Genomic DNA, 27,160 nt, shown 5'->3' with positions numbered 1-27,160 from the left:
CTTCCCTATCCTTTTAATCGTATCTGATACAGATGCAGGGCTGGGGAGGGGAGGCGGGTAGTGAACAAAGAAGCCATTTAAAAAAAAAAAAAAAAAAGACAAGAAAACGACCCCCGCAATCCATGGCAGACGCCAAAACGATTGCACAAAGGCACCATTTCAGGGCTGAAATTTCACCGCACCAACGTGATTAAAGGATTCCATGGAGGGTGGGGGAAGAAGGCTGAAGGCCACAGTGCTGCATATTAACCTTTTCTTGGTAAGGATGGCCTGGACCAGGAAGCATTTGTGTTCCTCCCAGTCGACTCCCTTCCCACACCTGCAAGCATCTCCACATTCCCTTTGACCTGTCATTTTGCCCAGGGACCCATTCAGCTCTTGCATTATTGCCTCCAAAACCAGCCCCTCCTGTGCACACCAATACAGGAAGGATGGACTGGTGCTTTTACAGGGAGCAGTAAGAGAATGACATTCATGGTTGGTTATATGAGCTGAGTTCCCAGGCAGGTGGATATAAACTCCCTTTGGGACACAGATGTTCATGTGCAGACACTGACCACACATACAGCATGGAGAATGCACACTTTATATATAAGCACATGCTTTAACACAAACTAGTTGGAAATATTCTTCCTGGACCAGTGCAAAGAGAAAAATTAATGTAACACAGAAACCATAGGTGAGGTGTGCCTTCCCTTTTTGAGAATGGTCAGTGTTAGGTTAATGGTTGGACTAGATGATCTTCAAGGTCTTTTCCAACCTTGATGATTCTGTGATTCCCCCTTCTTCTCTTCAAAAAAAAAAAAAAAACCCAAAAATTCCAAGAGCGCTTTTTAATAAGTTAATTGAGAAAGACTCAGTATGCTCTGCTCAAGAGCTCAGATCTTCTTCATGCAGAACCAGAATCCTTGGAGCCCACAGATCAAGAAATGAGAATTAGGTAGTGGCTGGCTGGAAGCCCTTACAGATTGTAACACATCCACCCAACTCTTGGGCATGTAACCAGAGGCTAGACTGCAGGTACCTGAAGGGACAAATGACTGATCTTTCATCATGCTACAGATTAAAGGAACTCTAGGATTTAACTACTGTTGTGCCACTGTAAGAACCACCAGAGTGTGTACAACTGAGATGGCTGGAGAGCACCCACACACCCAGGACCATCATTCCCACTGCATGTCAGAGAACGGCCGTACAAGAAGCAGGCGCAGCAACAACCTACAAGTGCTGAACTGGTGGGGCTGTGAGTGGCGACTGTGCTTCCGGCTGGGGCAGTGCCACTGAAAGGGGATCCCCACTTCTGATAAGCAGCAGGAGCAGGGAAACAATAGGTGATTTGATGAGAGCTGCTCTACGATACTCCTGAGAAGACCCACAGCCAGCCCTGGCCAGAGAGGAAATTGGGGGTTTCCACAGCAACCTGCTGAGGGCACAAAGGCCCAACTGTCTAGGGGGAACCAATGGAGGTGTCTCAGCACTCCTCTTTTAAGAAAGAACAGGGGTGGAGAGCTGCAGTCTTTCTGAAGCCAAAGTACCTGCAAGAGCATTTTTGTACAGCAGGAATCTAATTGGCTATCGGTCCTATAAGCAGGGAGGAGCAGTGCTGGAGGATGAGGAAGTAGTTACTGCAGTCTTTCGTCTAGCTAAAAGGTAGGGCCTTTGCAGGTGAAAAGCAGCTGCAAGAAAAGCATGGCACTTGGCTCCCTAATCTTACTACATAGCCCATGACACAGAAAGAACCAAGCTGGTAGAAAGAAGCAAGAAAGTCTTCTCTTGGGCATGTAGGACTGAGATGAAACAGAAGGTGGGAGAGGAAAGAAAAAAAAACCCACAAACACATTTAACTTAAAATGGGGAGGTTTATAATTTATTTACACAAATATAAACAAAAATAGGAACATCTCTGGAGAAGGAAAGAACCAAAACAATGGCTGGAGGCTGATCAGTCTGTGATAATTAACTCATCCACACCCCAGTCTTCATAGCTCCCGTCTGGTAGGTAACGACGGATGATTATGGGGATCTTGCGTGCTCTGAAGGGAGAACAAAGAGATGAACAGAAATGCCAGAGACCTCACTATACCACTTCAGCAGGCAATGGGAATTGAGGTGCTTAGAGGCTTCAGTAAGCTCATCAGGTTTAACAGAGATCTGTGTAACACCAGTGATTTGGTATTATATAGTAGAGGGAAGTCCCAACCACCTTCTCTCTTTTGTAGGTGCAAAGCACTGAGCACCCTTTGGTTGTTTCAAGTCTAAGCCCTACAGGTCAGCCCTCTGTTGCTACTGCAGGAATTGACCCCTGTGTTCTGAACCCACTGTGAGACAACGCCAAGCATCTAACACAGATATAGGGAAAAAAAAACCATGAAAAAATCAGGGGACTTGAAGAACAAATCCAATTTTTGTTTGATGGAAAATTTTTCCTCACAAGACACTACAAAAGTGGCAGAATTCTGAGAATGTTCAGTACAAACTGGTATTTACAGAGTATTTTGCACCCTGAGAGCATCAGTTACGTTTTAAGAATGATACATGAAGTAGGGACTATTCAGGTACCAAAACCTGGTACAGCTGGGGTGGAGCACAGCATCTGCTAACAGTGCTTCCAATTAGAAAGCAAGAAAATGCTGAACACAATTTAACTTAATGGAAGTAGATTTAAGTTAGCAGAATGTAATCAGACAGCCTGGAATCTAACCAGGGCATAAGGTTTCAACCATATCAGACTTGAAAAGTAATACAATCTTTAATAATCACATTCAGAGCTGTTGTTTTTCCAGTATCAAAAGTAGCTCCCTCATGCCAAGAATTACAACTGAATTTTGGCACAGAACAGGATGCCACTATACTTTGTCACACCCTGATTTACTTTCTAGAGCTCACCCTCAGACAGTGACCAGAGACAGGAATATGATGAAGGGAGCTGTAATAGATATAAAAAAATCTGCAAGAGCAACCGCAATGCACTGAGAAACTAGGGGAGCAAAGGGAGGGACAATTCAGTTCAAGAGGGACTTAATCAGTAACGGAGTCCAGCTGCTCTGCTTGAAGGATACCTGCCTGTGACCTAGGTCACCAAACATGCAGGCAAACTGTGGGCCAGCAGGGAGCTCAGCTGTGGAAAGGTGGGCCTGTCATCCAAAAGCTGCCTCTGCCACAGTCAGAAATGATTTGTTTATCTCTCTGTAAGCAGGGGACATGCCTCCCCACAAGCACAATAAGCCAAGTGTGCAAGGGCATGGGAAAAGAACATTCTTAACAGGGTCTCCACACCACCAGTCTGACCCTTATTTTATTTTTTGCCAGCACTTCATTTGAACACAGGTCTGTTCAGATGGCTGCTTCAAATCAGTTCCACTCAGGGAATGAAACTGATTCCAGGAAGATGAGGAGTCTCATCATAGAAATAAAGAACACTTGGACTCCAAAGTAAAAATGCCAGAGCACTCCTAATCATCAGTACTGTGTACGAGCAACTAGGATGGGAGAGAGCAGCTGCAGAGAAGTCCCAAGGTGAAAAAGGGAAAGGCAACCATTATTGAGGGAAGACGAGGTTGTCTTGGAACAAGCTGCTAAATGCTGGGACAAGGAGAGGACTGCTGGCTTTATGGAAATCAATATGCTCACTGCCAAAGTCTGGGACTTACTTGAGTTCTTTCATGGCAATCAGCAAGGGGTCTGTCTCTCCTTCCAACTCCACCATCACAGGGGCACACATCCTGGGACAGAACATCAACAATCATTTGAGCAAACACAGAGAGAGGGAAGAGGGACAGCTAAGCACATGCCTACCTGGAAAATGGCCAGTAAAGTAGGCAAATATAGTTTGCTCTGTTATGCACTTCAGGAAGAAAATTTCCCCAAGTGGTTAAAGACTGAGCTTTTACTTGAATGTTCTTGCCCCATCCCTCAGCCTCTGCTGACCAGCTGGTGCTCAAGGGCTGGTCAGATCCACACCCTTCTAGTCATCCTCTGCTGTACTCAAACATGAGGAAAAGAGTGGTTCTAAAATTAATCCAGTGAAGTGAGTGGAAATACTGTAAGATGAGCATGCCTCCCACAACTCCAGAACATCTCTTATGTTCCGATTTGCTCACACCTTCCAGGCTTTGTTTGGGGGGGAAGCAAGGGGCTGGATTTACGATGCACTCTAGGAAGAAAAAATTAAGCATCTTACAGAGGGTTGTAACAGCAGAGCAAATGGTTGATGATATCCGCCCATTAGACAGTGGCAGCAAAGAAAGTTCACGTTATGTGTGGGTAAGGCCACTGGGGGCTGCTGCTGGCCTAGGTTCAGCACTGAAGGCAGAATATGTAGGTGAAGCAGAACCAGGCACCAGAGTGTTTTGGATTAAAGGCCTGGCACGGGCCCATCTCATCTCTCCCCTTTTTCTGGCCTTCCACCAGTTGGAAGAATGGGCACAAAATAGCTTCACAGAGTGAAAACTGCAAAAAATAGCTTGGCAAAGCAATGATTAAGGAAAGATCTGAGCACCACCTATGACCTTCTAAATGATGTAGAGGCATCATTTTGAGGGTGGATATAACCAAGATGAAACTTAGAGATGTGCTTTCAGACAAACCTTGTCACATCCTAATAATCTCACTCATAAGGCAGTTTTTCAAAAAGCACAAAACTTTTTGATATGTATTATTAAAACAAATCTACTCAGGTAAGTGGACAAAGTTGAGAGCAGCCAGCCTTAACAGCAGTTAAAACAGGATTTAAATGTTATTACCCATTATAAATGAGGTCTCACTATTCCAAATACTTTCAAAAACTTACAACTTGCCACAACGCAACTGCCTTTAAAACAGATTTCAGGTTGGTTACTCCATTCCCAATTCCTAGAGCTCTGTGGTATCAACTGAAGATGTTTTGGAGCATCACTCCCTCCAACACTGGTTTTTGTAAACCAGTTCTGAGCTTTCCAGCCCACATTGGCTCCCTTATGAAAGACAGAAACCAGGATCAGCTTGTCACACTCCCTACTCATTTTGCCCGTGACCTAGGAAAGTTCACTGCAGCTGCTGAATGCCCCCCTCTCTAAGCAGAAGTACCACAGTCTCAGCCAAGGAGCGATACAGAGACTTCACATGCAGCTAAAAGCTTCGCGGTCCTGTGCTTTAGTGTTGACCAAGATGGCAATCTGCAAGCTCAGCAGTCATGTAAGGGATTACGTGAGATCCAGTTTTTAAGGAAGGAGGAAAGCTGCCTTCACTGGGAAGGGAGGAGAAGCTGTGGCAACACTCGGGATACAGAGGAAATACTCACGCTATCTGGAGGGCGCGAGTGCCCAGGACTCTGGCTCGCTCGTATTTGGTCATGTAGGGGGTGGTGATCCGCTTCTGGTTCGCCTGCTGCCGCTCTCCCGAGGGGAGGATTTCCACGTTCTCCTGTCCCTCCTGGAGAAAGCAGACCAGCGCTGAACCTCAGCTGCGCCCACCACCGAGGCCTCGCGGCGGGGAAAGCCCCTGAGGCCTTCCCAGCCAGGCCGCGATACAGGCCTGCGCTACCGGCAGAGCCCGCCCGGGCCGGCCGGCGCGGCGGCCCGCGGGGCACTCACCTCCTCCGCGTTCTCCAGGTCCTCCAGGCCCTCATCCTCCTCCACATCGTCGAAGTCGTCCCCGTCAAAGCTGCGGGAGAGACACGCACGTCGCACACCGGGGCCGGGCTGCCACGGACCCGGACCCGGACCCGGACCCGGACCCAACTCCCCTCCCCTCCCCTCCCCACCCCCGGCCAACCCCCTCTCACTTGTCCTCGTTGTCAGACATGTTGCCTCCCCGCCGCCTTCCTGCCCGGCGGAAGTACAACCCCCTTCCGGGGCGCGTCGCGCCGCTGCCGGAAGTGCCCCGCGGCGCCGTTGCCGGGGCGACCCGCCGCCGCACTGCCCCGCTGCTCAGCTCCCTCCCGGGGCGCCGCTTGTCGCTATGGCGACGTCGGAGCGCCGCGGCGTGACGCCGCCGCCCGCAGCCGGCGGGAGGGCGGCGGGGGGAGGCGGCGGGGGGCGCGGGCGCGCTGCCGGCCCAGCCGGGTACAGCCCGCGGACCCGGGAGCTGCTGAGAGGTAACAGCGGAGCGCGCCGGGCCCGGGCCCGCCTGCTCGGCCGCCCCGTACCCCGCGTACCGCCGCAGTCCGGCCCGTTGTGCCCCCGCGGCGGCCGCTGCAGGGAGGAGCCCCCCCACCCCGAAATGAAGCGTCGCGTCCCACCGCGGTTGCCCCGGGCGGGAGCGGGGGAACGGGGCGCCCCGGCGCTTGTGGCGCCGGAGTCTTCTAAACCTGCGTCTTCCCCTCTGGGTGCGGGTTGTGAGGGGCGATCGTACCGGGGCGGGCCCCCAGCCCGTCCCTGCTGCCGGAGGCGGGGGTGCAGCCCCTCGGGCCGCCGCCTTCACCGTACGTCATTATTTTCAGCGCTGATGGAGGAGTCGAAGCTGACGCGTTTCCAGAGGCGATACCTGATGGACTGCGTGAAACGTGAGTGACAGCCCTCTTGCTCTCTCGCCCGCTGCTGTGCGGTGGTGAAGCGCTTTTGTGGCTCACCCCGAGACGGGGGCATTCGCCCACAGCCTGCGTGGATGGGCAAGTGCTTTAAGGCAGCAGCGCGGCCCCTGCTGACGCGCGGGGATGTTCAAGGAGACGTGTCCCCAAGGGTCACCCAGGGAACGACACAATGGTGTGACTTGAACCACAGTCTCCCTCATGTCAGCGTGTACCGACAACCAGGGTGAGATATCTGTGGCACCCGGAGTCTTCACTCATGGTGCTACAGTGGATCCACAGGCAGATCTTCTGCTGGCAGTATCCAGGCTCCTCTCTGCCTGACTTACTGTTATTTTCGGTTTGTTCTCCAGGAGGAGATGCCCTGCCCGTCCAGTGCCACCCCACATCCAGCAAAGAGCCAGCACCTGCAGCACCTGCTTTCTCCCCACCAGTTTGTCAGCCGAGCAGGCTTTCAGCTAAACCGCATCTCCGGCCTGCCAGGGTCTGCCAGGCAGGAGATGCTTACACCCGAGAGAAATTCAGGCCACAGGCAAGGCGTAAGTTGGCAAACATCGCTAATAAATAAGTGATGCTGGCTGGTCCCTCTCTTGCCCTTATGTCTGTCCCCTGTCTGCAATCTCAGTAGTGGCAGTGCGTGTCTTAATTGCTCTTCATCCTCACGCTTTCTGTCTTCAAAGCTGCTTTAAAAAGGGATCTCTGAGGGAACATCTGCTGTAAGTGCTCGCTGACTTCTGCCTGCTGGCACAGGGGGTGATAGGGACTCGCACAGTCCTTGCGCAAGAAGGGAGCACGATGTAATTTTCTAGCTTATAAATGTGAACCAAACCTCTGATGTCAGTTTGGTTAGCTCTACACCTGTGCGCTGCTTGCACAGTTCAGTCTGGGGATGGGCTCTCGTTAACGCTTCCTCTGGCATCATTGTCAGGGAAGCGGCATGGCCAGGCTCCTCCCTGAGGAGACAGGCTGATAATAAGTTTTTTCCCCTTGGCATTCACAGGAGATTTGGAAAAGGAGAAGCAAAGGCTTCAAAATATCTTAGCAACAGGGAAGGATGTGGTGGAGCACAAGGTGAAGCAGATGCCTGTTCAGACAAAGGAAGAGGAAATACCTGAGCCTGACAGGTTTGAAGAATGTACGTCTTTAGGTACCCAGGTGGGAAGCCTGGGAAGCCGGCTGCCTGCGAGGGCTCCTGCGAGGGCTGGGGTGGCAGGCCCTGTTGCCAGTAACCTGAAGCCTGTTGAGGAAAGAGGCACAAAGCCCAGTTTCCAAGAGAAAGAAAGGACTTGTTGCTATGACGCTGTGATCCAGCCATCCTCGCAGAGCTTATACTGCAGAGGTTTGCTGGCAGATTCAAGCTCCCTGGGCTGCCCACACAAAATGAACTCTGCTGCCAGGGGAATCCACTAGGGACGTGTGGGGTGACCTGGGCAGGAAGCCCAGGTACTACGGGTCCTTTTTACAGCCAGTGTAACTCAACATAGAGTAGAATACTTGCCAGCCTGACCATGGTTTGGGCTCTGTTTTCTTTCACTCCCAGATCAGAGCAGTTACACTAGCAAAGTTTCAATATCGAGCAGAATTTTAAGCAGTGAGGGACTTTCGCCCGCAGAGTATTCTGGTATGGCAAGACCCCACCTAATACCTCTCTGTGCTTGAATATTCAATGTGTGTGCACACACCAGCCAGCCCTTCACTAGCCAGGGCTGCACAAAGATGGACAATGCTAGAATAATGTGTACAGAAGGGGTGCTTTGGTCCCTGCTGCAGGGAAGCCAGTGTGGCTGGCTTCACACATGCTTTGTATCCTCTAAAATTTGTCACAAGCCAAGTGTTGTCCTTGACACATCTGAAATACCCATGTACTTTGTACTGTGGCAAGATTTGGACCAGCTGGCTGCAGGTCTGTGCTGCAAAGCAGCAGCTAATGCTCTGTGCCAGTGCTGCTCCTGGGAGCAGAGGTGGTTGTGATCACTGGATGATGTGTGTCAACTAGTGAACCTAAACAGCTTTAAGCAGGTTCTGTCTCCATCCACAGACTGGATAAATTGCCCACAAGCAACAGAGAATTGTCTCTACAAAGAAAACTAGAAAGTTACTATTCCTGCAAGCTGGGGAGTGGTAAGAAAATGGGCAGGGGGGACATTTTCCATTGCATAAGGGACTACTGAGGTATTTTGATAACATGCACAAGATGAGTGTTACAGCAGACATCCTTCCCCTGGCAGGACTGCTGTTCAAGCAGAGCTAGGAAATTGGGGTTTCAGATCTAGACAGAAACATGTTTTCTTGCCTTTCAGCTGCATGCTGTTTTCATAATGTTTTCTCTTACCCGTCAGTGATGAATGAAGTTCAGGAGAGGAGGGAATTCCTGGCAGAGATGGAAGCTCTAGGACAGGGCAAGAAGTATCAAAGAATTATCCTCACTGAAATCTCCCAGGTATGCAAGGGCCCTTGTGGCATTGGCCATGCAGTGCTTGGAGGGAATCCCTGGTGTCAGAAATCTTAAAGCACAGTCTCCTCTGATACCCGAGCAGGGAAGGGGACAGAGAACTGAGTGTTTCCCTTCATAGCACAGGACAGGCGTGAATTTGGGGAATGGAGGATAGAGGTTTTCAGCCTTTCTTTCCATCTCTGCATGTAACTTAATCAGGGAAATAGAACTTTTGCTCTTGGGATTGGCAAAAGAAGAAAAAAAAAAGCGGCCGGCTTTCTCCCTGCTCAGCCCTTCCCCTTTGTACTTTGCAGAAAATGCGTGAGATGGAGATCATTGACAAGAAAAGAAGTGAGGAAATGAGAGAGATCATGACAAAAGACTTCCCTGGTGGGAACAAATCCGATCCCCACGACTAGGCCAAGGGAAAAACACAAGTGCAATTTGTTCCCACCTCTTCTTCCCAGACTCTTGGCATCGAGTTTCAAGGACTGGTCTGTGCCTGTGCTGGAAGAGGGGGCAGCACCACCTGTTGCCTAAAGCCAGAAGACAGGAGCCAGTTGTACGGAACTCGTAACAGAAGAAAGTGGTTGTAAAATCCTACCCATGCACTGGATCCCTTCTTGCTCGATGATATTAAAGAGATTAAAACACACAGCAGCAGCTACCACAACAGGACAAAGCAGAGCCTCCTTTTGCCTATGCAATGCCTCAGAGTACAGCAATCCACCAATGAAATTGGCACTCCTTTCCATCTACCCAGAGCTGGAGGTTTCTTGTGACAGCACGATGCTAACGTGTGTTGCCACCCACATCTACAACCCACTGCTGTCCCCACCACTCTGGGAATGGCTATGCTGGCAGAGAGCAGCGAGGAAGATGCTGCTGCACGCCCTTGTGCAAACACAAGCCTCTGGCGTTGCTGCAGGTCCGCATGATTATGTGCATCAGCAAACTTCTTGGTGGCAGCTGAACTGGGCAGGCGCTCAGGAGCACAGCTGTGCTGAGGAGGGAGAGGGGATTTCAGCCCAGCACACGCTGCTCCTTGCTGCAGGCTTCCTGTGGTTTTTTGGTTCCTGAAAGCATGGCATGCAGAATAGCTGTCCGTCTCCCACAGAGCCTGGGAATGGCTGTTTGCTCACCTCATACATACTGCTACCTCTGTCCTCCAGCAGGCTGAAGCATGATGCCCCGCTATTCCTGCATAAATCCCAGCATAAAGTCCACCTCCTGATTTCCTTAAGATCCCATCATCTGCTTCTTAGCAATACTCGTCAGCCACTCCCCAAAATCAGGCAGCATGCCCTGTCCCAGGACAGCATGAGTGCACAAAGGAATCAGAAACCTAAGCCACAGTTGGTTTTGAAATCCAATGTTTCTTTTATTTCTGTTCAGGTGAATAGAAGTCATGGAGTTAGTACAGTGTAATTTACAAATCAGAGTTCTGACCAGGCACAAGGCCAAGGGGTGTCAGGCTGCAGCAATCCCAATGGCCTTTGGCAACAGTGATGCGACAGCAAGCTCTAAAGTGAATTTGTTTCTCCTTGGAGAAAAGATGTACGTTGGGATCTCCCCTACCACTGCTCCTCATCAGCCTGCTGGGGTACAGCAAGAGTGGGATGGCATCACCAGCACGGGGCTGAGGTCCCTCAGGTTTTGGGAAAGGAGGATCCCTTCCCAGAATGCTACGCCAGCCACCTTGCAAGGCACTGCTCCGGGAGCGTTTTGGCTAAGTCCTGTTGGGTTTTTAGAAAGGGCTGCAGCAGATTGCTTCAGGCTGGTTAGGTCTAGTTTGCTAATGAAAAGGCATGACAAACAGCTGACCAACCAAACACCCATGAACTCTAATTCAGACTGATCCAACAATTCAATAAATAGCTCCTCGCCTTGGAGGAGAAGGCAGGAAACAAAAATGGAAGGAAGGGACGGTTGGAAGAACACCACCCCGCCATTCCCTCCTCCAATGTACACACATGCGCACACACATGACAAATAAAATAAGGGGTTTAAGAAGTTTTAGGGTCGGTTTGAATTCATCTAGTACAGATGTAAAAAATAACCAGCCAACCCCTGCACACTTTTAAAGTCTACACAGATGAAGCTGGGTAAAGGTCAGTTGTGAGTGCACCCCTCTTCCCAGCTGCTCAAGGGTGGCACTAGTGAGCAGGGGCACAAGCTCAGTGCCCCTTGCTGGCACTGAGTCTTGAGCTTTTCTGCCCTTGCCTGAAAAAGGAATGTTCCTCCTCCCCCCAAAGGCAGCAGAGCCAGCGGTGGTTAGCAGCAGTGGGGGGCAAGATGTCCTGAGTAGGGCACGTGAGCTATGTCCTAGCAGCTGTACACCATCCCCTTGGGTCCTCTCAGCCCTGTAACAGAGCCCACCCAGCCCTGGCCTCGAGGAAGGGGACAGTTCAAAATAACAGGGCACCGGTTATTTTTTTGGCTATGGCTCCAGAGCCTCGTGATGCGGGAGTGTTTTATTAACATTTTAGTTCAGGCCAGTAAAACCCAAAGAATTCTGGTTCTAATGCCAGAGTTTTCTCTTGAAGTTAAAAATGGGACAGGAAGGGGACAAGAGCGGGCAGGCAGGGACAGGCAGGCCCAGTCCCCTCGTGGCAGAGGTCGGAGGCACATGGAACTGTCACAGTTAGAGCGGGAGAAGGGATGGGGGGCAGTTAGTGCAAGTTTTCCCACAAACACCAAACTCCTTGGCTTGCTTCTCAGTTAATAACAAGAACACGCAATGGGGTAACATATCCGAAAAGCCAATCCATCTTCTCCCTGCCTCGTTAGCGAGGTTTCACAGAGGGGGACGGTCACGCTCCTCCACAGCTTTGGGTAGGGGAGCACTTTGGTCAGACTCCCCCACTCCAGGCAGAGGGCTGGCATCTCCCCGGGGCAGCAGCTCTGGTGCCTGGGGAGGGAGCGGGGGGAGAGGCAAGGGGAGCAGAGGGAGACAAGACCCCCCTTCCTGGCAGGCGGCCCAGCCAGCTGCAGAGAGGCCCAGGCAGTCAGGCAGCACATCCCTCCCACTGCTGGTGTTCCCTGCTCTAGCTTTTCTCCTTGGGTGACTTGCTCTTGGAGTCATGCTTGTTGCCCAGCAGCTTAAGAACCTTCATGGGCTTGAATTTGCCTTTCTTCTTGCTTTCAGTCTCTGTCTCCTTGTGAAATTCTGCGGTTGCAAAGGGAGGTTGTTACTGGGGAATGCTGATGGTTGTACACACACACGCGCATGGCAACAAGAGCAAGGGCGAGAGCCATGAATCAAATCCCTCCACTGTACGCATGCTTCTTCCTGTGATAACAGGGATGTGCAGCACAACTGTGCCCCAAACTTTAACAGGAAAGGCTGCAGAATCTACACAGAATAGATTCAATCTCTCCTTCTGCATGCAATTTCATGAATGGCTTACGCTGCCCCTCACTGGGGTTGGCAGTGAAGCCATCACTCCAAAAATCTTCCTGACTGTTTCTTACCTTTCCTTTTAATCATGGCTTCCAACATTTTATCCTCCTCCTCTTCTCTGAAAGAAAGGGTGGGAAATAGGTCAGCAACTCAGCCCTGAAAACAGCTGATGTATTGTTTAAGGCTAGAGAACCTCCTACTTATAAGCCATGGAGGGGCTGATCCATCACTGTCTTGTGAGCATTTGCACCAGCAGGATAAATCCCACGTGCTACAAGTACTGCCCTGTCTTTCCCACACAAGGCATTCAAATAGACAAGAACTGGTAAGCCTGTGAAAGACGTCAGCAACAGGCACATCCTGGGAAACCCGCATGAGCTGTTCAGGTGGCCACACTTTTCCCCTCTCCCCCAGCCCACCCCACTCCTCACTCACCTCTGCCGGTCCTCATCCAGGCAGTTCACAATTGCGTTTCTCTGCTCAATGATGGTCACCAGCTCCTGCATCAGCACCTTCTCCCTCCCTCGGTCCTCACTGGTCCAGTCCTTCTCTACCCAGCCAAAGTGCGAGGAAGGACAGGCAATTAAATGGCTGAAGGAGCTCAAACTCAGAACTTTTGGGGCAGAGATCCCATAGCATGATCCCCTGCTACCCTGCCATGCTGCAGGGCCAGCTGGGCTAGTGGTGCTGTGGAGGGAGAGCTGTGTAGGTGGCATCCCATGGGGACAAAAGAAGCACTTCCCTGCACAAGGCTGGGGCATGCAGTGAGATGGGGCAGCAGTTCTAAAGCCAGCTGATTGCGCTGGCATCCCTACAGATCTAAGACCCACCTAGACAGAGCAGGGATGAAGCCCAGGGGGAAAATGGAGGTAACTGCACCCAGAGTGGTACTTTACCTGGCTTGTTGAGGAGGCAACGCAGTTCATACTCCACATCTGACTGCCGCTGCTCCAGGTTCTGCTGCTTGAAGCTGCAAGGGAAGGGGGCACATCCAGGAACCATTGCAAGGCTCCAGAGAGGCAGAACATCATCCCAAGGTTCGGGGTGAGCTTGGAAAGGACCATCAAGATGCTGATCTCATCCTATGCAGCCAACTGCCAGCAGGGACCAGCCCTGGCTGCTCAAGGCCTTCCTGGAGGAGATGCTGCAGGGGCTCTGGTGACTTGAAGTGGGTCAGTTCTGAGTGTATTTGGATACATTTGTCTGCTTGCCCTCTTTCCCTCCCTTCTCCAGCCAGGAGGCTGGGTCAGGCTCTCCCCTGCAAGCACAGCTTCAGGAGGGCTGAGACAGGGTTCCCTGCAAGAGCGTCAGTGCCTCCCCACCCACTAGCACACACTTACATGTAGATGAGCTCTGATTCGTGGCGCACCAGCATGTGCTTCTCATGGATGAGTTTGAACCAGTCCACCAGCAGGCTGTCCTCAGGGCTGTCTGCCAAGCAAAAGGACAATTCAAAGCCATCCCCAGCTCTGCAGGATCCCATCACCCTGCAGCAGACTGGGCTCTGCCAAGCCAGGAGAGTGGCCCTGGGCTAGATCCAAAGTGAACTCAGCCTGTTCCTGGGCCCCAGAGGGACCTTATCTCTTCTCCCACCTGTTTCCACTCTAAAGACATCTCCAAGTTCAGGGTACGGCTGTGATCATTCTTGAAGCGCAGCCCAGCCCCTTGTGCTCTTCCAACCCCAGCATCAGCAGGGAGGAAGTCACCGCTGCTATCTCTGTGGCTGAACACAGGTCAGCCCTAGGGTCCATCCTGCCCCACACCCACAGACAGAACACCCTACCCTTCTCAGTGCTGCGAAGTTTTTCCTCCAAAGCCACCCCACGGTGCTCCAGCTGGTCCAGCTGGTGCTCGATGGCATCCATCTCCCCATAGATGTCTTCCTCAGGGATGTACTGATCTGTCTGCACCTGCCAAACCACAAGGCAGAGACTTCCATCACCATCAGCCTCCAGTTTCCAGGGATAACCCTAAGGCTGGTCAACACTAACAGGGGCGGGGGGACAACAGAACACTCCACCTAAGCATGGATCCGAAATCCCCACCCCACTCTGGAGCAAAGGGAGATCATGGTGCCACCATCAACGGGGTCTAGCCTAGACACCATCTGCCACAGACACCTGTGCAATCCCTACCCACACATGCATCAGCAGGGTGCATGTACACAGCTATGGCCCTGGGACCACAGTACAGAGCTGGCTTTTGCTCCCTGCCCTGCTCCCAAGGGCCCCTTTACCTTGCGTTTGATCAGTGGGAAGCCGTGACCTGGTGCAGGAGGACGCACTGGCTTGGAGCCCTTGGGAGGTTTCTTTGCAGAGGGGGAGGCAGCAGGCGATGGCTTCCGGTTGAAGGGATTCTCTTTGCAGGAAGACTGGAGAAGTGGGACAAAAGGAAATATGTGAGGGCCCAGGAAAAGGAAAGGATATAGCATCCCAACAGCTGGGACTGAGCAGACAGGGCAGCCCTAGGGTTTTGTCCTGCTCCACAGCCTCCTGTGTGAGGAACACAGCACTGATCTCCACCAGCAGCCTAGCCATGGGGCAAAAACCAGCTATGCTCCTATTTGGCATCAGTTCCCCAGCTTCTAACAAGCATGCTGAACTATCTTCCTTCACAGTTCCCTTCCTATTTGCTCTGACCACACAATATCCTGCCTCTTCTCTAGCACAAGGGGCAGGCAGAGTACGAGCAGAGCCACCATTTAACAAGTACAGGCCTGAGGCCTACTTTCAGGGGGTCACACACCAAACCTACCTAAGGGGCAAGCCTGGACTCATGATGCCCACTGTGACCGAGTGATGGACAGGGAAGAAACGCCCCCTGATCTGGATGGGAGGAAGGTCACCACCTCACCTTCAGCTGTGGCTTGGGCGAGGAGGGTGTCTTAGGGCTCCCAGCACCCCCATCGGAAGCCAAGAGGATGGGCGTAGGGCTAGCCCCAGCAGGAGGCTTGGGGGGCAGCCGACTGGGGCTGGTCTTTAAGCTGCCAGTGGAGACACTCCTGCTGGTGTGTGGAGTGCTGGGCTGCGCCTCTCCGCTGAAGCTGGCCAGCTCGCTGGAGGAGGAGAAGGAGGAGTGGGTGGAGAGGCTGGCTGGAGCAGCAGGGCTTTCACTGGAGGAGACACTGGCCAGCGGCATGTCAGTGCTAGAGGTCTTGGTGGCCGTCGGCGTGTGGACAGTGGGCTCCGAGGAGCTTTTGGGCACTGAGGCCTCATCAGGGTCACCCAGCACCTTGGCTGAATTCTCAGAGTTGATGCTCTCGAGGCTGAGGGCTGGTGATGGGGTGGAGGATGATGGTTCCGAGTGTGACAGCCTGGAGATGGGGTGGTGGGCTGCAAAGCAAAGGGAGAGCTCAGGGAGGAACAGGGGCACAGCCAGGAGAGAAGGGGAGACTGGTATATACTGGAGGCAGGGGTGAATGCAAATGGAAGCAGCACCTGTCTGTCTTCAGAGAAGACAGAAGGGACCCTCCAGCACAAAGGTCTTGCCTGCAAACGCTGTGCTCCAGTGAGCAGAGAAGACATGACTAGCACAAGTCCCAGCACAACCATCACTGTATAAAGGCCTGGCCTGCCAGGGTGATGCAGAGGTGCCTGGGAAGGGGAAGCCTCCGAGGGGACACACAGGGCTTGCGGAGGGATAAGGGAGTAGGGGGAAGCTCACCTAGCAGGGAAGCACTGGGGGCTCGTGGAGCTGGCCGCTTCTTCATCTTCGGGCTGCTGGTGGGAGTGATGCCATACCAGGGGTGGAGAGGCTTGGCAGCAGTCTCGCTCTGCTCCTGCTCAGGTGTGCTCTTTTGGGCAGCAGCACTCTCCTCTTCCTCCTCATCCTCCTCCTCAAAGGGGTTGTATGGTTTGGGATCTGTGGCATCAGACCTGCTCTCCTCACTCCCGGCTTTCCCCGCCTCCTCCCCATCCTCCTCCTCTGAAGTCCTACTCAGAGTCTCGTGGTTGCTGCCCGGCGGGGGAGGGGGAGCTGGCTTCTTCTTGGGCTCTGCTTGCACTAAGGCCATCCATGGTGGGTCCTTGGCTCTCACAGCAGCTCCAGCACTGGGAGAGGAGAAAGAGAGATTGAGGTGGCAAGGAGCAGAGACAATCCGGGACAGCGAGGCACTGGGAGAGGGACTTAGCCCTCAGGGGAAAGGACAGATGGAGGGGGATGTCTCCCATGCAGAACCAGCTTTCTCATACAAGGGTGGCCCTAGTCTTCCCCAGATACAAAGTGTCTCGTTCTCTGAGGGCAAACCTATGGGCCTGAGGAAAGCACAGCCTGTCCGACTTGCCCACTGGACCCAGCATTTTGCTTTCTGAATATTACAGCCTCCATCTGCTAAGCAGTGGTAAAGGCTGAGCTTTATGGGCACAGCTGTTCTTCCCTCCCTGATAATGTTCTTACACCCAGCTTTGCTCCCCAGGCTGTGGATGGAGGGAGAGTCGAGATCAGATACCTGACCTCTGTGGTCACAATTCCTTCCTACAATTCAGAGGGCTGTTCGCCACCTTATCATCTGAGTGTCCCAGGGATGGACTCCTTTTTGCTAACTCCCGTGGCTGGAAGCGGTGCTGCTCCTCTGGGGGCACAGCCCATGGCAAGCCTGCACCAGGGCTCAGCGAATCAGAAAAGTGGCTGCTGCTTGCCGCAGGCGCCCACTCCTTGGCCATTGCAAATGCAGGGTGCTTGTGCAACCTCTGTCCCAAGAGCAGGCAAGGATGAACTGACACCAGAGGGCTCCTGGGTGGGAGCCCAGGAGGTCTAAAGGTTGCAGCCAGGCACCCACAATGTCCCTGCACTGGCCCTTTCCTGGAACAAACCCTCCACAAGGCAGACAAGTGTCCCCTTCTCAGCATCCACAAGCAGGGCCATTTCAGAAGGCACCTGGCAGTCTGCACGTGCTACAGAAACGGCTTTCTGAAGCTCCCAAACTCTTTACCAACCTCAAGACCCAAAGATCCTGGGAAGTACAGACAAACACTGTCAGCCTGACTGTACTGGGCTGGCACCCATTAGGTAAGGGAAGGGACCTGACCACATCTTCCTAAGAGCCTGGAGATGGGAGACCACATCTGAGCCGTCCCTACAGCCCCAACTTGCTACGGGGTTTGCAGGTGATCTGCGAACAGAAGGACGTACCGATCAGAGGAGCAGGGTCTCCCTCGGGGTTTTGGGACAGGGGGGCTGGGTTCAGGTACCCTACCTAGAAAGACACAGGGTCAGACTGTCACAACATCAAAAGGACATGAAGAAAGAGGTTAAATCAACAAGAGGAACCTCTTACACATCTCCCCACAGGAGACTGGTTAGTCCCACTGTCTGAAGGCCTCACTGTTTCTCCCACAGTTGGTGCAGTCAGTCAACCCCAAACATCCCCTTTGCCCTTTTCTCCCCACCCCACCCTAGGAGCTGCACCTGGAGAACCCACATGCCCCTCTGTCCCCATACCTGCAGACTGCTCGAGCACTGCCACCTTCCCTTCACACTGGCAGCACCCCCTGGAGAGCTCTGGAGAAATGTAAGGGAGCAGGCAGGCGTGAAACCTAGTGCTGCTCTCCCTGCTATGGGGATGGCTGGGAATCGAAGGCTCAGTGTCCGAGCCTGAGACTTATTCAGAGGCAGAAGGGCATCAGGCTGCAGAGAAGGAACGAAACTCATCCAACCTGCAGCCAACCACCTCGGCTGCTGGGGAGGTGGAGGGTAACCCCTGCCACCACTGGGCTCTCTTACCGTTCACCATGCCAGGCCCACACTCGCTGCCCTCGCCCTGGAGAGTGGACCTGGGCCGAGGGATGGGATGAGAGGCTGGAGGGGAGAGGGCTGACGCATCGGTGGCCCTCCTTGGGGCAGGGGTGGGCCGTGTGTCTCTGAGCCGTCCATCCAGTGAGCTGGCTTTGTCCTGGGTGAGCACTGTGGGCTTGCTGGGAAGGGGAGGTCTGGGGGGAGTCTGGGAGACAGGCACCGCACTGTCTGCGTGAGTAGGGGGCATTGCTGTCTCTGCTTTGCTGGGTGTGCTGTTCTCCACTGGGCCAGCCAGCCCCTCTGCAGGCATCTGGGTCTCTGCCATGCTCTCCAGGGAGTCACTGTTGTCCTTCCCCACCTCTGCTCCTGCAGGGAGGGCATCCTCATCCATGCTGCCAGCCCCAGTTTCAGTTCTTAGCTCTGGAGATTGTTGGTCTGGGCTGGGCCTCCTCTCCACCTTCCCACTCATGGCCAGTTTACCACGATGTTGCATGCAGACAAAAGTCCCTGCCTCTGACCCAGGCTTGTATGACCCCGGGAGCAGCGTGCTGGAGCACTCCTTACACCTGCCAGTGAGAAGAGAGAGCCCCTTGAGATGGGGAACACCATCTTGCCCCTCAGGGAAGGCAATGCACCTGGGAGATCCTTGCAGGGCCATGGAGTTAGTTCCCACCCCTGCTACTAAATCCTGGCACGGTCTTGGGGAAGTCATTTGGGAAAGGAGAGGAACAGAGAGAAACATCACCATGCCACTGCATGAACCCATGGGGAGTTCACAACTCAAATACTGCGTGCATTTGGGCTCCTCCTTCAACTCAGAAAGGATTTAATAGATGTGGAAGGGCAACAGTTGGTAGTGGGATACAGCATGGTTTCCAGACCTGGAAAAGCAGAAACCCACAGTTTTCCTGGAAAAGATGCAGCTGGTGGGGGACAGGAGAGAGCGCTACAATATCACAGGTGGCCCTTCGAGAAGGATCAACCATTCACAGACATGAAACAGGGAGTATCAACTGGAATTAGGGAGCAGCTGGTTCAGAACTGGCACAGGCAAGCTATGGGCTGCCTTGAGGGGGCCAAGGGTCCAGATTGGTTAAAGAACCATCAGACACATCTGGGAGGGGAAAAAAAAATAAAACAAAACCCCCCAAACTCTGAGTATTAAATAAAATTATGCCACTTCCAACTCAGGAAATCCCTACACTGGAGGCTTGAAGAGTAGTCAGGAGAAGCAGCACACAAGCCTAGCTGGTCTCACGCTCACCCTCACTGGTGCTGACCATGGTCCCCACCAGGGTCATGGCATTTGGTTGGAAAGACGAGGGAATGATGCAGTAGGGCCGTCCTTACACTCTATCTTGCCTGTTGAAACTAGGCTAGTAGCTTCCCCATCCTTCACTGTCTGCCACATTGCCTTGGATCAACCACTCTTTCTCCCCACTGAGCCTTTGAATTCTCCTAATGAAGCCCTCAGGCGCAAGGGTAATACACAGCACTGGCAACCAAGTCAGCCCTTTTCCACCTGGGAAGGGAGGCGGATAGCTTACATGAAAGAGAGCCAAGGGCAAGGGGCTGATCAAGCAATCCCATGAAAACCAAGCCTGTTCCTTCTTGTCTGAATACCTGGTGCTCACAGCAGCTGGCTGCCCTATACTGCAAGCAGATAACTTGGTGAGGAATTCTGCTCTGGGTGTCCAGTTGACTGGGGCTTCCTTTGAAATGTAGAGCAGAAGTGTGAGGACACAACGAATCTAGAGAGAAGGGGTATGATGAAATAGAGGTGGCAAGTTCAGACAAGGGGACGAAGAGGTCTGTTTTGGTTTTATGTCAGTCAACCCACAGAAAATGCTGCCACAGGACATCCCCGACCAAACAGGACCAAACCCCAAAACTCCTGTTTTTGCCCCAGCTGCAGATGGGAAGCTTGATGGGCCCCAGCTCAGCTCCCTTCCTGCTGTTTCTATGACACATCCCCAGTTGGCTTAGGCAGGAACTGTTTATACAAGTGAATGAGGCCTCCCGTAGCTTCCCAGTGGCTCAATATTTCTGTCCTCAGATGCCAGCTGCCCACTTGCCAGCTCTTGTCCTGTGGTCCACAGGAGAGATCTCATACTTTCATCATCAGAGCAGGGAAAGCAAAGCGAAATGACTTCACAGGTGCTGCAGGTAAGGACCTGCACGCAGGGAGTAACCGCAGACCTGCTGACGTCTAATCCCTCATTCCTCAGTTTGGTAACTGCAGCTCTCCACATGCTCCCCTGAGAGCTCAGCACCACCCCAGGCAGCGTAGGAGCCTGTATATCCAGTTGAGGATGTGGACTGTAGGTGGAAGGAGGTCTGTAGGATGATGTCCTGACTTAGACCTCATTGGAAGGTGGTGGCAGGGGGTCTGGGTAGGCAGATGGCAAAGAGGCAGAGCATCCTGGTTTATGGAGGTGGGAAAAGCACAAAGGGGCTGAGATCCCAAGTCAGTGAAGTGCGAAAGCACAAGAGAGCAAGGCAACAGGGAGTAGGGGAGGCAAACAGCACACAGCTGGACACAAGGCCAGTCAGACCTCTGGGACAGGGGGCTGGCAGGCAAATGGACCCTCTTCAGTCTGATTTTGGACACTGTCATCGATGGTCTATGCTGCCCAAGGACACAGACACACAAAGATGGGGTGCAGCTGGCCACAGACGTGCAGTTTGCCAAGGAGAGTGGCTGCCCCACCAGGCCTGGCCATGACATACCTAAAGCACTGGCGGTGGTAGAGCTTGCCCTCAGCCAGGTAGCGCTGGACCAGATGGACGTGCTGCTGGCAGGCCGCGCAGGTACTGCTGAGTGTGGTGCGCTGGGACCGCTCCGACAGGTCTGAGGGGGCATCATCCTGAGACAACGCGTGTGGAGCTCAGGATGGGGGTCACGAGCTGCTCCCCAGCCCACAGCTCCTCCAGAGCAGCTGCTCCCTGTGCAAGGCCCATTGCTGAGCGCTTGTGGCACAGCTCAGGGGCTGACAATGCACAGAACAGCTGCCCCCACGTCCAAACACAGGCAGTCTGCCTCTTCCCAAATTAGAAGGCGCCACTCCAAAAGCTGCCTTGCCCCTGTCTAGGGCTGAAGGGCTGTGGGAGGGACTAATCTAAACCCCAGGCAGCAGGGACCTGCAAGAGGAACCCCCTCTCTTTGGAAAATGTGCCATCCTAGACATCTGCTAAAACCTGAAATAAAGGGCCAAGAAAGTAAAAGGCATCTTTTCTGCTATTCTAATCCACATTCCTGCTCTTTCCTCATCTACATGGTTATCCTCCCATAGGAAGGAGGGTGCTTCTGCCCTGGGTGGCTCAAGGAACCATCTAGCACCAATCCACCCAAACTCTTGCCTGCCATGGACAAATTTCAGTCCACAGACTTCTAGAGAGAAATCACTCTCTCAGCTGAGTCCCCCAAGGCACCAAAATCCCAAACAACCCCCCCATCCCAAAATACACAGGTAGCCCCCTGCAAAGATCCATCCCGCTGTGATAGGCTCTCTTCCATCTCCTCACCCACAGTGCAGGGAGCACCACTGCCTCAGCTTGGCTTTGAATCAAGAAATAAGGTACCTGTGGTGCTGGGGAACTCTCCACCGCTGCCACGGGCTTCTTGTGGGACAGCAGAGGAGGCGAGGAGGCAGCAGCTGGGCGCTTCATAGGCGGAGGGACTCTGGCTGGAGGCAGAAGGCAAGAAGGATCAGGCACTGAGAGAAGCTGTGACTCACACCACCCGTGTGGGGGAAGGGGAGGGGAAAAAAAAAATCATCCCGCCTTGTGACATAGGACAGGACTTGCCACTCCCGATGCTTCAGTGCCTATTTTAGGTGGAAGAGACAAACACAATCTAATAATGGGTCAGCTGCAAGGCTGCCAGAGAGGCTGGCCCTGCTGTGGATCCCCTTCTGTGGGCCAGGGACACCAGCCTCTCACTGTGATTTGATTTACTCATCAAATGCTACTTGGTTTCCCTGTAACCAAGTCCCTAAGCAATGCTTAAAGCCCAGAGCACCCCAGGTAGCTGCTGATCTATTGTTGTGACCCACTGGGCCCCAGGGCTTCTGTGCTGTCAGCAAGTCTGTGAAGTATCCCTTGCCCATCAGGGCTGGCACTCACACAGCAGTTCTCAGATGGGAGGCCAGCATCCCTGGAGAAGTGTACACACATGGAAGAGATTTATCTGATGCTGCAGCTAGAGAGTGGAGCAGAGGAGACCTGGAGCCCTCATCTCCACCCAGGAGGAATGCCCTGGAAGAGCTGTCTCAGAGTAGCACTTAGCTCAGGTCGCAGTTGCAAGGAGAGATGAGCTGATTTGAGACACTCCACCCTGGCTCCCTTCCCTCTGTCCTCCAGTCACTTTACACTCACTGATGTGATAAAAATGAGCTGCAGTAGGCAGCTTGCCTATCTAGCTTTCTCTCATTTTAGTGGGTTAAAGCAGATCACAAAGGGGTCTGATGAGAACCAGGGGTGGTGACCCAACCCAAGTGGCAGGAATGCAGCGCAGAGGGAGGAGAAACAAGGCGTTCCTCTTTCACCAGCCTGAGCTGTTAAATCACTCCCCACCTCTTGTGAAACCTGGCTCTATCCCACTCCCTGTTCCAGGCTTTCCTCACCAGCACCAACAAGATCCAGGAGAGGCAGGTACTACCCACTCCTCTCCCCTTCCCCACAAACACACATGGCTCCCATTTGCCATAGGAAGGAGGAAGCACAGGTAATGCTGGGTTTCCTGTACTCAAGTGGGGGCAAACTGGAAGCCACAGGGGTGGAAGAACACTCACCTTGGCTGGGGTTATTGAAATGGTTGTAATACTGAGACACATAAGTCATGATGCTGAGGCAGTCTGGAACTTTCATGGAGACCATGTCATTGGGATCTAGCAGAGCTGGGATGCCCAGCTCCCGCTCTGCCAATTCAAAGGCCTGCAGGAACAACAGAGAGAGGCATTAAGGAGGGAAAACTGATAATCTCTGAAAAATAACAGAGAAATCAAGTTGGAAGGACCCTGGGGAAGGTTAAGTAGTAAGTCTATGGCTGGATGGTTGCACTCAAAGAGCTGCAGTCAATGGTTTGATGTCCAAGTGGAGAGCAGTGACGAGTGATGTTCCTCAGGGGTCAGTACTAGGACCAGGGCTGTTTAACATCTTTGTTGGTGACACGGACAGTGGGATTGAGTGCACTCTCAGAAAGTTTGCTGATGACACCAAGCTGTGTGGTGCAGTTGACACACTGTAGGGAAGGGATGTGCCATCCAGAGGGACCTGAACACGCTTAAGAGGTGGGCCTGTGCAATCTTCATGAAGTTCAACAAGGCCAAGTGCAAGGCCCTGCACATGGGTCGGGGCAATCCCCAGTATCAATACCAGCTGGGGGATGAGTGGATTGAGAGCAGCCCTCAGGAGAAGGACTGGGGGTATTAGTGGATGAAAAACTGATTACGAGCCAGTAATGTGCACTTGCAGTCCAGAAAGCCAATGATATCCTGGGCTGCATCAAGAGAAGTGTGGCCAACAGGTCGAGGGAGGCGATTCTTTCCCTCTGCTCCACTCTCATGAGACCCCACCTGTAGTGCTGTGTCCAGCTCTGGGGCTCCCAGCATAGGACATGGACCTGTTCAGAGTGAATCCAGAGGAGGGCCACGAAGATGATCAGAGGGTTGGAGTAACTCCCTTATGAGAACAGGCTGAGAGTTGGGGTTGTTCAGCCTGGAGAAGGGAAGGCTCCGGGGCGACCCTGTAGCAGCTTTCCAGTACTTAAAGGGGGCTACAGGAAAGATGGGGAGGGACTCTTTATCAGGGAGTGTAGTGATAGGACAAGGGGTAATGGTTTTAAACTGAAAGAGGGTAGATTTAGATTAGATATTATGAAGAAATTCTTCACTGTGAGGGTGGTGAGACACTGGAACAGGTTGCCCAGAGATGCTGTGGATGTCGCCTCCCTGGAAGCGTTCAAGGCCAGGTTGGACGGGGCTTTGAGCAACCTGGTCTAGTTGGAAAGTGTCCCTGCCCAGGCCCATGGCTTGGGTTCCCTTCCAACCCAAGCCATTCTATGGTCTATGATCCCTGATGGACAGAGGCTCCCAGACACACCACTTGACTGGGAAGGTGGCATCAGAAACAAGGGAACAAGTTGCTGCAGCTGCCCTTTCCTTCAAGTCACTTCATCTGCCTGTGCCCCTGCAACTCCCACCTGAGGGGTCCTGGCATTCAGCTACTGCACTGGGACAGGGAGGGTCTCAGTTTTCATCGGAAGAAAAAAAAAAAAAAAAAAAAAAATCAGTGCTTTTTCAACCCGTGAAATGGGCACACCACCAGTGCACTCACACAAGAGCCCAACAGAGCCTTGGCTGGCACCAGCAAGGGCCAAGGGCTGGCAGATACTTTCAGCAACACAGCCACACACCAGGTCTACTGAGTAGGGTCCCTGGCCACCCCAGATGCTCACCCCACAGAAACACCAACTCTGTCCATTCTTTCACACTCCTGGGTGCCACCTCTTCCCCTCCCACAGTTAACATAGCCATCCCGGCTCACCAGCCAGCAGCGGGCCATGCACGAGCCACTTCAGCACTTTTTTGAGTCTCAGCAAGCAGTAATGACAAGGACATTGTGATAAGGAGCACACAGCTCCTACAGCTGCATACATGACTACTTGAAAAGAAGGAGTGAAGGAGGAAAATAGCTGTTTGAGAGCTTCACACTTAGCAGTGTATGTGGATTACTGGCTATATGCTGGCCATCCTGCTGTTCTGCCAAGGGCAATGCACCCACATTGATCTCCAAAAGAGGGGGGATGCAAGACTACAGCAACGACTGAAGAGACAGTGAGTCAGGATGGGATGAGAGTGGTGTGGGGACTGAATGGTGAAATACCAGGTGCAGTGTGTGGGTAAAGACTGAAGGTGCCTGGTCTCTGGGGCACAAGATGCTGTGCAGTGTGTGGGATCTAAAGAAAAGGAATGGAGAAATAAATCAAAATGAGTATTTACAGTAACTGGAGGTGTAAAATGCCCCCTGTGGACACCCTGCTCTGCTCAGCCTGGCTTTAAGCTGGTTCTTTGGACTGAGCCTTGCTGAACACAAGGCTGCAAGCAGCAGGGAGCAAGAGAGATCCCAGCTTAGGGGTCACTAATAGGACAAGGAACCCGTTGACTGATTAGGCTGAAAGAGGCCAACTGGTCTAGGAAAGGGTGTGGCCAGGACCCAACTGGAGAGCCCTAATCCTGAAAACCCAGAAGACCTAGCTCAACTCATCTTGGGAAGGTGATGGCCCATGTCTCTCCACGGACTATCAGATGGAGCCTGCAGCAATTAGGTCTTTCTCTCAGCAAAGAAAACCAAGGCTATTGCTGCTCTGTCCTACCCCTAGCCCCTGGAGTTAGGCATCTCCCCATTCCCCACTGCCTGCTTCGGCTGTTGGCTCCAGGTGTCCCAAGTGGGAAGGGAACATTGCAGAACAGCCCAGGTTCAGCATGACCTTCCTCTCTGCTTATGCCTGAAGTAAAACTAGGTTCCTGCTTCCATTGCCTGCAAGCCTGGCACAGCTGAGGTCAAGAAGATGTTGCACCATTTTAATCTTCACCTGAGATGTTGTCTTGGCAACTACCAGGATAACCATCTTATCTTCTCTTCAGTACAGGCTGGAAGCTGATGTTTCAGATTCCCTTATGTTTCCAGAGAAGCTTTTGTCTGTTACTTACAAACACAGATTTTTCTTACACCCTCACTACCATCACGAAGTCCTCCCACACTCCATGACCTCCATCAAATCATTCTCATGTCCCTTCTTCTTTCTGTGCACTGCATAATGGGGACTTACCAAGCGGTTATTCTCATAGACATCATCCTTGGAGAGAGAATCAAAATCTCTAAAATGAGAAAACACAAAAAAGCCACATGAGGTGAAGAGGAAAAGTGCCCCAATGCTACCTCATGCAGGTTCCCAGGACAGCCAACCTTACAACAACCCAAAACATAGAAGATCCTAGATAAACAAAACCTTGGCAAAACAGTTTTCAGGTTGTAAAGGGACAAAGAAACCAAAGGGAAATTGCAATTAAAAAAAGAAAGCAAGTCCCAAATGGGTGGTAACCAGGAAATTAAAATGTCATTCTTGTCTCTCGTTATCCGCTTCTCCTGCCCTTGCAATTAAAGGCTGCAGAAATACCAGGGCCACGTTCTGATTAGCACCACACACTGCTGCACTGAAGGATGCACAACATCACCTGAATTTGCCCCTCCAACGCCACCAGCACAACAGCAGAAGGAGGATGAGGAAGCAGATCCCCCACCTCAAGAGCCGCCTGTGCTAGATCTCTTCCTGCTACGATGGTCCTTAGACAAACCTCCCTATACCACCTTAAGGAATTTGAGGTGACCACAGGATATGGAGTGACAAACTGCACTTCTGTCCTTGGCTGCCCCCCAACACTCGCGGTACATAGCAAACCATCCTCCGCTGCAGCCTTTCCAGTGAGGCAGCTTGCTGAATGCAAGGCATTCTGGGCACAGAGAGGAACCCCAGCAGTTCCCAACCCAGGCACACTGTGGCATTTAACTTGTGCCCCTGGATCCCTTCAGGGGATTGAATCAGCCCAGCCACAGGGATAACTAGCTGCCTTCATCAGAGGAGGAGAGGGTGGAGGGTTAAAGCAGTCTGCAGGTTTTCAATAGAGGGGAAGAAATAGAGGAAGGAGTTAGTTAGGCCTTTGCATGTGTGCGTGGGTATAATGTGTGAAAACAGCATCACACTAAACTGATTACAGCCCCTTCCTGCCAAGGATCTCAGCTTCGTCACCAAAAAACCCTCATGCAGCAGCTCGGTGTGCCCGCGAGCTGGATTCACAGAGGACACAGCCCAGAAAGGTTTAGGGTCAGGCGAAGCCACCCCGACGGCCCAGAGAGAGGTGTCAAAGCTTGGGAGACCAACCCAGAAACAGAATTTGGATTAGAGGAGGGAATACGTCCCCCACCCCAAGGGCGGTGTGCAGGAACTGGGGGAGACGGCAAATCCCCAGCCATGCGCCCACAGAGAGGGGTTGTGGGAGCCTCCCTTCCTCCATCCCCCTTTGGA

At 52.6% G+C, this 27,160-nt stretch overlaps 3 protein-coding genes across 10 annotated transcripts in view; 1 reads left to right on the top strand and 2 right to left on the bottom strand.

Annotated features, from left to right (window-relative positions):
• The window catches only part of MICALL1 (MICAL like 1), a 114,906-nt gene that overhangs the window by 79,425 nt on the left and 8,321 nt on the right, over nucleotides 1-27,160 (bottom strand). For 2 of the 5 annotated variants that reach the window (XM_074826626.1, XM_074826625.1), the window contains exons 2-16: nucleotides 25,907-25,955; nucleotides 22,869-23,010; nucleotides 21,658-21,761; nucleotides 20,806-20,942; nucleotides 18,064-18,641; nucleotides 17,473-17,536; nucleotides 16,006-16,391; nucleotides 15,196-15,674; nucleotides 14,579-14,713; nucleotides 14,126-14,252; nucleotides 13,683-13,773; nucleotides 13,239-13,312; nucleotides 12,778-12,892; nucleotides 12,414-12,460; nucleotides 10,296-12,108 (exon numbers count right to left, since the gene is read on the bottom strand). In XM_074826626.1, coding sequence (XP_074682727.1) covers nucleotides 11,987-12,108; nucleotides 12,414-12,460; nucleotides 12,778-12,892; nucleotides 13,239-13,312; nucleotides 13,683-13,773; nucleotides 14,126-14,252; nucleotides 14,579-14,713; nucleotides 15,196-15,674; nucleotides 16,006-16,391; nucleotides 17,473-17,536; nucleotides 18,064-18,641; nucleotides 20,806-20,942; nucleotides 21,658-21,761; nucleotides 22,869-23,010; nucleotides 25,907-25,955 — 2,650 coding nt within the window. In that variant the 3' untranslated portion in view covers nucleotides 10,296-11,986. Of the gene's footprint in view, nucleotides 1-10,295; nucleotides 12,109-12,413; nucleotides 12,461-12,777; nucleotides 12,893-13,238; nucleotides 13,313-13,682; nucleotides 13,774-14,125; nucleotides 14,253-14,578; nucleotides 14,714-15,195; nucleotides 15,675-16,005; nucleotides 16,392-17,472; nucleotides 17,537-18,063; nucleotides 18,642-20,805; nucleotides 20,943-21,657; nucleotides 21,762-22,868; nucleotides 23,011-25,906; nucleotides 25,956-27,160 lie in introns of those variants that run through there. The other 3 variants (XR_012623526.1, XM_074826627.1, XR_012623527.1) reach the window with 3 other exon arrangements.
• Nucleotides 1,840-5,856, bottom strand: POLR2F (RNA polymerase II, I and III subunit F). 2 transcript variants are annotated; one of them, XM_074826641.1, is made up of 5 exons: nucleotides 5,762-5,856; nucleotides 5,571-5,640; nucleotides 5,279-5,409; nucleotides 3,651-3,722; nucleotides 1,840-2,033 (listed from the first exon to the last, which is right to left on the bottom strand). In XM_074826641.1, exons 1-5 carry the CDS (start codon nucleotides 5,779-5,781, stop codon nucleotides 1,943-1,945), a joined length of 384 nt encoding a protein of 127 aa, XP_074682742.1. In that variant the 5' UTR covers nucleotides 5,782-5,856; the 3' UTR covers nucleotides 1,840-1,942. The 2 variants fall into 2 exon arrangements, with proteins under 2 accessions (XP_074682742.1, XP_074682743.1); XM_074826642.1 differs by lacking the exon at nucleotides 3,651-3,722.
• C5H22orf23 (chromosome 5 C22orf23 homolog) lies at nucleotides 5,842-9,594 on the top strand. Of its 3 annotated transcripts, none has more exons than XM_074826639.1 (7): nucleotides 5,842-6,073; nucleotides 6,419-6,481; nucleotides 6,699-6,731; nucleotides 6,859-7,044; nucleotides 7,506-7,640; nucleotides 8,544-8,626; nucleotides 9,254-9,594. In XM_074826639.1, the coding sequence occupies exons 1-6, from the start codon at nucleotides 5,938-5,940 to the stop codon at nucleotides 8,594-8,596; spliced, it is 606 nt and encodes a 201-aa protein (XP_074682740.1). In that variant the 5' UTR covers nucleotides 5,842-5,937; the 3' UTR covers nucleotides 8,597-8,626; nucleotides 9,254-9,594. The 3 variants fall into 3 exon arrangements, with proteins under 3 accessions (XP_074682740.1, XP_074682741.1, XP_074682739.1); XM_074826640.1 differs by lacking the exon at nucleotides 8,544-8,626 and adding an exon at nucleotides 8,845-8,945 and having other exon boundaries at nucleotides 5,855-6,073; XM_074826638.1 differs by lacking the exons at nucleotides 6,699-6,731; nucleotides 8,544-8,626 and adding an exon at nucleotides 8,845-8,945 and having other exon boundaries at nucleotides 5,855-6,073.

Source organism: Strix aluco, chromosome 5, assembly GCF_031877795.1.
Source record: "Strix aluco isolate bStrAlu1 chromosome 5, bStrAlu1.hap1, whole genome shotgun sequence".
NCBI lineage: Eukaryota > Metazoa > Chordata > Aves > Strigiformes > Strigidae > Strix > Strix aluco.
Note: the sequence above shows the minus strand (reverse complement) of the source record. Positions and strands in the feature narration are given on the sequence as shown.